The 10,437-nt window shown below is 27.8% G+C and overlaps 1 protein-coding gene across 1 annotated transcript; it reads right to left on the reverse strand.

Moving 5' to 3' along the window:
- Positions 1-96: 96 nt before the first annotated feature.
- On the reverse strand, positions 97-4,812 carry LOC100160147 (transformation/transcription domain-associated protein-like). The gene is made up of 14 exons (XM_029488062.1): positions 4,629-4,812; positions 4,366-4,560; positions 3,670-3,780; positions 3,282-3,470; positions 3,008-3,202; positions 2,739-2,905; positions 2,438-2,673; positions 2,175-2,379; positions 1,908-2,105; positions 1,581-1,833; positions 1,212-1,418; positions 827-1,152; positions 451-757; positions 97-391 (listed from the first exon to the last, which is right to left on the reverse strand). Exons 2-14 carry the CDS (start codon positions 4,510-4,512, stop codon positions 242-244), a joined length of 2,691 nt encoding a protein of 896 aa, XP_029343922.1. The 5' UTR covers positions 4,513-4,560; positions 4,629-4,812; the 3' UTR covers positions 97-241.
- Between the last annotated feature and the right edge of the window lie 5,625 nt (positions 4,813-10,437).

A 10,437-nucleotide genomic window follows, 5' to 3' on the forward strand; every position in this document is an offset into this window, starting at 1 on the left:
GAACTATTGTAAAAAAACTCTCATACAAACAGATTATGTTCTTACCATTAAGTTTCATAAATGTTTAATTCGCTCTAGTTTTTAAGCTAAAGAAGTAAAACGTGATCTGTACTAAACTTAAATATGGTGTTACGCAGTTGTAAACAGAAACAGCAAATGCCTATGAAGATAATCTTAATGATAGATAATAACAAATAATGAATTTGTTTTTTTTGATTTGTATTTGAATCTAAATAAAATATTACCTGAATGCTACAGGATAAACATTATCATTAGTATTATGCAACGACCGCCATAAAGCTTGCATTAGGTCTGCTCTTACAGGTTGAATATGTTCATACAGAAAATCTGTTTGCAGGTTATCCACACATAGTTCTAAAGTTCTAAGACCCTAAAAAATAATAAATTAAATTATACTTAAAAACTCATTTACAAACAAAATATATTAACCTGAATAATTAATGATGGAGATCCATTCAAAGCAGAAACTAATGGATCCATAAGTAGAGGTAAATGAGGTAATAGTGAACTTAAACGAACAGGTACAGTAAGACACAATTCCACAAATAAATCTTTCATATCTTGTTTATGTAAACCAGATTGTAAGCTATTTAAGCTTTTTAATAAGTTTGGTAAAAGAGGTAAAAATTCTTGATATAAAACTCCATGAGCACCTCCTCCAATACAACGAAATAGAGGTCGCAACAGTAAAAAATAGTAATATGGATCTTTAGCAGTTAAAGCTAGTTTCATTGAGCTGTAAATTAATAAAATACACAGTTAAGTATAATTTATTACTAAATTAAATTTATTTTTTAAAACTTACCTGTTAACAATTTGATTTAAGTAAGGTTGAAGTGTTTGTTCACTTTCAATTGAATACTGATTAACCGTATCAAAAACTTGCTTAAAAAGTTTTAAATACAAATTACTTCGTTCAGCATTTCCACTGCCCATATCTTCCATTTTGCTGAGTAAATGTTCTAATAACAATGTTGCAAATATGGAAGATGTTTCTGATGTGTTGAGGCTATTATTTAAAAGTGATTCACTAATGTACATTAAAGCATGATTTTTTTCTATTCTCTCAACAAAATAAGCTATTGTAGTGGAAAATATTTCTTTAAATGTACTTGGAGGTAATAAGGTAAACTACAAAAAAAAATTATAAGATTATTTTTTTATAATGTTTAAATTCCAATAATACTTACAATACTGCTTAAATGGTCCATTGCTTCTTTTTCTTCTTTTGATCGTGGTCTTAAAACATTGGCATTGGTATTTTGATTATTCAATGGATTTACCATATGCACATCCATAGCTTGTAAAGACCATTTAACAAGACCTAAATAAATTTTTACAAGTTGAGGTTTTACTGGTAATTTTGTTGTACTTCCTGAATCATCTTCTTTGTTAGTCTGAAATTGAAGATAAAAATAATGTGGCATAATACATTTTTTAGATAGAAATAAATAATGGTATACGATTATTTGAATACTAATCTACAATAATGAGATATTTTCGTATTTTATCTTTATTCTCAATTGTTTAATAACAATATATACTTAATATTAATGTACCTTAACTGTAGCAATACCCCAAACTGCTGTTTTTATACCACAAATTATAACTTTGACTAACGTCCTACACTCCGGCAATGAGAATAAAGCTGTTGGTGATGAAGAGAACACATATTTTGTTTTTTCTTGAAGTTTTTTTCCACTAGGACTATTAGTTAACTCTTTTTCTTCTTTTTTTACAATTTCGTCAATAATTTCACCCTCATTGATGTCTGGAATGTGTGATGATTCAGATGATAATGATTTAGTGACACTAAAATAGTAATTTATATTAATTTAATAATTTAACACCTTAAAAATGTACATATTTTATTGAATAAAGCATACTTTTTAGAAATTATAGCTGGTATGTATAATTTAGAAACCACTTTGAGTTTTAGCACATAAACTTGAATAATACGTATTAAAAGATCAAAACTGACTGTTTCTCCTTGAGTGCATTTTAAATTGGGAACATCTTCGCCATTTCTTTGTCTTATACAATCTACCAAGTTCATTAACATTTTACAGCACATTAACTGGATACTGAAACATTTTTTTATTTATAAATTACATTTTAGTTTTTATTACATACAGTGTTTTATTTTCTCTTACCTAGGAGTTAAACTATGATCATGAACATTGATTGCAAAAAGATTAATAGCTTTTACAATTGTTGGTAGTGATAAATGAACTCGAACATGATGAATAAGATCAGCAATAGTACTATACGCCAGTGGTTTTAAATTTTCTGTAGTAGTCCATCCTCGGCCAAGTAGTGTATTTTCATCAAGTAATTTGTCCATGTAAGGAATAAATTCTTAAAAAACAAACAAAAGTAAAAATTTTAAATTTAAAGAACAACAATTTATTTTTACTTATTCGTAATTCTGTATTAAGAATATGCCTTGATGCGATCAAAAGTTCTTTTCTAAGATGTGTTACTTCCATAGGACATGATTCCAACATTCCAATCATTCCTTCAACTAATTGTGTAGAATGAACAGTTACAATTTCTGTAAACGGCTTAATAACAAATGCTAGATAAGATAAAACTTTAATTTGGGCCGATACCAATTCAACCAAAATTTCCTTGTTATAATTTGAATGTGATCTATAAATATTTTATACAGTTATGAATTAAGTTAATTATCAATTTTGTATACTCTGATTATATACTTGTAAAGCGTTGATGGTTGTAGAGGTATAATCCGTATAATGGTTGGAATATATTCACTAAGTTCTCTTTTAACATTATCTTTGTAAAGTTGATAAATAAGTACAATTGCAATCGGCAATTCTTGCAATATTTTTAATGATGAAATACTTCGCGGAATAACGTTATACTAAGCAAAACATAGAGTTATAAAATAGTGAATAAAATAAAATACTAAAATAGGTTCCAATTTTTAAGTTACTTATTTAATATAATATAATATTAAATTTACCGTCTCAACATTATTTTCTGATGTTTCACAGTTAATAACAATTGTTGAATATGTATTATCCAGAATTTCACTTATATCAACTGTAGACAGATCATTAATACGCAGTCTTTGTTGGGTTCTCATGCTAAATATTTTTTCCATGTTGTCAGGTATATCCCAATAAATTTTTTTAGTATTTTGAAGAAATTTACTAATCTATTATACAATATACACAATGCAAATTTTAACTATTACATAGTTGTATTTGATTAATTAAAAATTATTTTTATCTTACTTCAGTGTTATATGGAGGTCTGAAATTTTTTTGTAATTCAACAATAATACGTATACATGAAATTCCATTTTGTTCATTATCAGTTTGAATGAGCTTCATACACAATGTTACAAGCCGATCAACATGAGGTTTTAGAAATTCATTACACGGTAGTCTATATATCATTTCTAATACCAGTTTTCTTACTTGCTATAAACACAGATTACATATAAATTATAAGTATAATTTTATTAATTTTGTAGTAATACATCATATTAATAATCTAGTTTTTTTAATCTAGGTCAATTCATTTGTATAAGTTTATAACATTCAAGTTTAATTTAGTTAGAATAGAAAAATTAAACATCATACAATTATCGTCAATTATTATGTGTACTTCAAAACTTACAAATATATGATATTCCGCTATAAAATATGGTTCTCCATCAACTAAAATGCGAATAAAATGTTTAATCATATGTTCTAAAAATGTAGGATATTGATGAGAATCCACAATCATCTAGAAAATTTTAAATAACAAAAATAAATAAACTAATGTTGTTAGTTATATTATGAACTTTTAATTTAAAGTGCATTAATTAGTTGCAATTTCGAGTAGGTAAATATAGAAGCCCCCAAAAATCTTATTTTATAGTGTTTGTAAACATTTACATTTCTTTTAAGTACAGTAAAATTGTATCTAAGTTGAAACTAATTGAATGATTGAGTTCAAAAATGAAGTTTAGATTCAATTGAAAAAAAAAAAATATTAGTTTTGCTAAAAGATAAGTTATTAGCTTTAAGTTATAACAATTGAAAACAATTACTTTAAAATAGTCCTCAACAAACAAGGTGGTAAAGAATAAATCATAATATAACTTGAACAAAGAATACATAACAAACCATACTAATATGGTTAGTGTGTAGTTACAATTCAGTTGTAAATATTCAATTATATTTTAATGTGTTATATGAATAATATGTGCAAATAAAAATATGCCCATAATGCAAAGGTACTATGCATGATGAAAATATATTTTATGGCTTAGTGTAACAACATAGAGAAAATTATTATTACTTCCCTAGTAAAAGATTAATTTTATACCTCAAAATTTTCATTCAAAGTTTGGACAATTTTTAATTTTTGTTCATCTTCGACACTTGGATCTGTTAACAATGTAATATCTGAACGATATTTGTCCATTATCGATTCATGATCCAACATCGGTTCGGTTTTAACAACTGCCGCCATTATAAATGTTTTTTTAAGCAACCATCCACTTCTGATTTATTTAATTCACTATAATAATAAATAATAACAATATAAAATAGATTAAACATCCTTTAATAAACAGTAATAGTTCTAACTTTTAATTATAACTTCATCATTAGAGTAGTGTTAGTGTTTATTAGTATTAATAATAATAATAATAATATACACGAATGTTTAGGTTACTCGCCACTATATAATGTTTATACTTATAGTAAATATTATAAATTTTAATAAGAAATAAAGAAAATAAAAACATAGAATATTTTAGAAAAATTCACATTTTGAAGAAACGATTCTCGAAGTTTCAAACAAATTTAATATTTATTATCAATTTTCAAATAGCGGAAAAATTTAAACATTAACCTCAATCTGAGAATTATCTCAAGGAAAATACAAACAGATTTTGCGACCAGCAGGGAGGGCGTTAGTTTATGATATTTATCAATATATAGTATCTTAGTCCGTGATCAAAAGGGTGGAATCACAGATCTGTGGGTGGAACCCATTACCAAAGAACCCATTACCCATGATAAAGAAAACATATTAAATAATATAATAATATAATAAAATAAAAATAAAATAAAACAAAATATAATAAATGTTCGTTATCATGCCATTACCCAGCAGATGGTTAGTTTATTATTATGTCTATGGGTGGAAAATGGATAATAAGTGGAACACAAATACACTATTAAAGAATTGAGATATACCCACGAATAGTATGAATTAGGCAATAATATAATGACATATCCCCATATTACAATCACTGAACAATAATTATTTATAATGGACTGAAAACGACTAAACGAGGCATGAATATGATTTAAGATATAAATGTGGCGCCAAATAAAACCAACGGTAGCGATGAAAACATTCAAATCATTAATTAATTTTTAATTTTGATTAAAATATAATACATTTTTAATATTATAATAATACTAGCTGAACCCGTGCACTTCGTTGCCCCTTTATAAGTATACCAACTTTATGCGACTCAAACTTTGTTCAATTCGTTATTTAATATTCGGTGTATGGTTTCAAAATTAATCTTAACTTTTCCGTTTCCCGGAATAAAAATTATGATTCGCAGCAGTATATTATCAGGTACCTAGGCAATCTACCTACGGTAGATCGCGGACCCCGTGCTGTTTGTAGTTTGTACGTAGGTGTATGATTTAACTCTAAAGTATCAAAGTTATACCAAGTTTGTCGTATTCTACCTACAGTGGATTGATATAATCAATTAATACAAAATCCTATCCTAACCTAACCGTACTAAAATCAGATGAATAAACGCAAACGCATACAAAAAAATTCATTCAAATCGGTCTAACCATTTAGGAGTTCAGTCACAACACACGTACAGTAGAATTATTGCACTTAGCAACACATTCCGCGATTCATTTTTATATTTTATGAAATCAGCAAACATGCCCGATTAACCAATAGCAACCAATATAATATAATGCACTGTTGCACCACTGTTGTATTTTTGACATACAGATTTGAGATTTCTACGTTTCCGGTGGATTTTCCTAAAATTTTATTTCGTAAAAACCTTCTCCTGGCAGTTACGAACATCTTAAAAAAAATTTGAGCCAAATCGGACCAGCCGTTCTCGACTAAAAATATATTTTTTTTTTTGTTTTTTTTTTCGATTTTTACCGATTTTTAATATCGATTTCGAAATCGATTTCAAGCCCTGCTATTACTGAATTTATATTATTATTATTTATATTATATAATATTTTTATTTTTATCTGCTAGAGGGCGCCACTGGCGTGACTCAGTTTTTGTCTCTAAATATTCTGGACACAGGAGTTAGGTCCATAATTTATGCTATAAACCCGCTCCCCGACACTCTCTATCATTTAAAAAAAAAAATCAAATTAATCGGCACAGCCGTTCTCAACTGATGCAATGTTATACATTTTTGTCTCCATTTTTATATATATAGATAATATTATCTATGATTCAATTAATGCGCTGAGTACTTGAGTAGTAACCATTGATATTAAACGGGAACGCATTATTTTCCCGAAAATAAATGAACCGAACATTAGTAAATCCATAAATTAAATTTAACAGAAAAATATAATGACAGAAAATAAAATGACAGAAAGAAAAATTACAGAAAATAAAATACTGGAAATTAACGTTCCAGAATTGTTTTCATATTGAAAATAAAATGAACATAAAATATGTATACAGAATTTTAATCCCAGAAAGTTAAAAACCTGAAATTATAATCACAGAAAGTAGTTATACAGAAAGTGATACTGTAGATCATAATTTTCCAGAAAATTAATTCTCAGAAAGTTAAAATTTTTAAATTACGTATAGGTACCTATATATTATTTACGTACATTTACGTATAGGCTATATTTTGCGGATATACATAGGTGCAACTATGAGGAGGGGTTTTAAAACATTTCAATAGCCCCCCCCCCCCCAACATTACCTCACAATAAATGTTGTTTAAGCTTCTTCAATATTATTATAGTAGGGTTTCATCTGCCCTCAAATTTTAAACGTTATTTGTGTCTATGCCTTTATAGCAGCTATATCAAACCCTTTAATAATGCTTGTTGTCATCAATCATCATTTTGGAAACTACATTTTGTTCCACATTTTTTTTCCAAGTCAACTTATTCCATTGATATTAATTTCCAAGTTTTACCTTTGTTCCTATTTACATTCGTCGAAAGACATTTGTTTCAATTGACATCCATTCAATTATATATCTTTTTACATATAGCTTTGTTCCGATGAACGTTTGTTGTTCCATAATTTATTTGTTCCACAGGATTTATTAATTTATTATACAAAACATTTGGAACAAATGTTCATTCGCATATAATGGTCTTGGAGTTAAGATTAATCAGAAAATAAATGCCTGGAAAAACATTTGAACTGCATTTTTTATTTATTCATAAACCTCACACTTTAAACTTATACATTATAAGGTATTAATATGGTATATTGGTATATTATGCTTATAGGAACTAGCAAAGTAATCTCAAGGGAGCTTGTTCATATTCATATAATGCCAGGTATTCAGTAGTATTCTACCTAGTAAGTAGCCTCTCACTCCACAAAAAAAAAAAACAAATAACAAACATTATTTATGTACCTACACATATTATATATTAATATTTAAGTATGTTTCTATCTTTTTTTGTAATTCTAATTATATACTGACATTATACATTTTTTTATTGACTTATTATTGTTATTCATTGGACTATTTTAAAGGAAAATATCTTGGCAACTCTTGTAAATTAAAATGCTTAAAGACAAAAAAAAAGAAGAATATTTTAGACAGGCGTTTCTCAATAACGTCATCATAGGTGGTACGCGAAAAAAAATATCCCTTTATAAAAAAAAAATTGAATTGATCATCATTCACATTAGATATAACCCATTATTATTTACCATTTGATTTATTTGATATTAGCAGGTTTTAAATATATCGACTACGTGGAGATCATTTGTAATCGTAGAAATAATTATTAAGATAATGATAATCTCCATACTACCTACAGATTATAAACTTAAATTTAAATCGATACATTTTGGTCAAGTGGTACATGAATATTCTCAAACTGTGTAGGTTAGGTTGTACAGGTGGTAAGTACTCAGATATGAAAATGTTCAGAACTGCTGTTCTATATCAACCACGACTCGCGAGTAGGTACCTATTTCGTTTAAATTTGGCAAAGATAACACTATTTTTATTGAAAATCTATTCTAAACATATTATTATTTATGATTATAAATTAGTATTTAGTAATTACTAAAGAGTGAACTTTAATTTATTAGAAAACTGAAATATATTTTCTATGAAATGTAAGTTATGCTTAATAATATGCGCTATAAAACATAAAAAATAGGTAGTAAAAAACTTAAAGATTTTTTTTTGTTTCATACATTTTTTATTATCAAACCGTTACAAAAAAAGAACAATAAGAACAATTTATGGTAATTAATAGCTAAATAAAATAAAAATAAAAATACTTATTGATTGAAATGATGAACAGACTGCAGAGGCCTCCGCTATAAAAGTTGAACATTTTATAAATTGTTTTTAACCACAAAATAATTGTTAAATTTTAAATTTGATACATTTTGTCAAAATTCGAATTTTAAATGTTTATAAACAAAAAATTGTGACTATGTATTTTTAATATTTTTCAACTGCTATAGTAACAATATATTAGGAGCCTAATGCGTCATTTAAAATTTAAGTTCAGTCCACCACAGCTGCAGGGGACCATTTCATTTTTCTACTTATTGCATGATGATGATGGTTGGTGGAGCTAACAGTCGCGGTGCCAGAAATTTAGTACCTACCAGATGGGCCAGACTGAGGCCAAAATGTTTACTTCATACATTATATAAAATAATATCTAGTAGTGGCAGACTTTTGCGCAAGTGCCGGCCAGTAACAGGGTTCAAACCCCCATTTCCTCAATTTTTTTTTAAACTTCGTCTTTTAAACTTACTAAAACAATGATTTGTAAACATGATGTATTAATTGTATTTTTTTTTTAATAATTAATAAATATTTTTTATACTTAAAAAATTACACCCAACACCCAGCAAACCTTCAGACATTAATTGTAGTATAATTGAGTATACCAATTACCTAACTATTTTAAAACATAACTATAAATTACAATAAAAATATTATAATATGTTGTAATACCAATCAAATATACAACTTACGCAATAAGCATTCTTTTTTTAAAAGTATTTACTAATTACTTATTATTTTCGTATTCAGACGCTGGTGAACACACGTCGCCTATGGGCTATCGGCTATGGGCTATGAGGTTTGAGTGCATAGTGCATTTAGTTTTCAACCCATTCAAAAGGAAGCTTACACTCAATATTTGTAATTTGTATATTCTTATAAATCATGAGATATAATTTTTAATAGCCGATTATATGATTTATTTTACATTTTAACTTTTAAGGGGATTGCAGTACAGGTATTTTTCATACGTTTTAGATCAATAAGCGGTGGTAAATTACAATATTACATAAGTATACATCGGAATGTCCGATTTAAATTTTTTATACATGCGTATCATGTATGAACTCTTTGACAAAATATCTAGGTTTCTCATGAAGTCGATTTTCATCTTTCAATTTTAGAGGACCTTAAAATAAGGATTTTTTTTTTCAAAAATCCCATGATATAATTGCATTACATTTGCATTTATTTTGGGCACATCAGATTTTAATCAAAAAAGTGATTTCTAAAAAGCATAGTCTAGAAGCTTAAAAATTCAACCATATTTTCGAAATTGCAATCGAACTTCAGGAAATATGTTTAATTTACTACCGCTTTTAGTAGTTTTTATAGTTATGCAAACAACATATTTCATTTTTCCCCAAGTATTGACATGTGCGTGAGTGTGTGACAATTGGTGGTTGTCCATCGCGGCATTACAGCGATTCTCGGAATCGAAATGGCCCAAATGTTAATGTCATGTGAATTGCCTAAATATTACTCCTTAAAACATGATACGCTGGAGCCCCTTAATTTTGGGGTGGGCAACGGGGGGGGGGGGCAAGACTTTTTAAGGTGGGCCTGGGCGTACCCTGACCCACCCCTGGCGCTACCACTGGGAGCTAACCACCTATAAAATACATTTAAATTTTTTTCTCAATTTGTGGTTATCGTTGTTGACCACTATGGCACCATAACTGTTTAGTTCATACACCACCAGATGCCATGCATTTATCAATATTTATTACTGTCTATTTAATAATTAATACTAGGCAGTGCCGTAGCCAGGGAGTGGGCACTGGGGGCACGTCCACCCCCGACATTTTTTTTAGCTTGTTTTATATTATATATTATATGTTTGATAAAAATTAAAAGTTAAGGCTGTC

Source organism: Acyrthosiphon pisum, chromosome A1, assembly GCF_005508785.2.
Source record: "Acyrthosiphon pisum isolate AL4f chromosome A1, pea_aphid_22Mar2018_4r6ur, whole genome shotgun sequence".
Classification (NCBI taxonomy): domain Eukaryota; kingdom Metazoa; phylum Arthropoda; class Insecta; order Hemiptera; family Aphididae; genus Acyrthosiphon; species Acyrthosiphon pisum.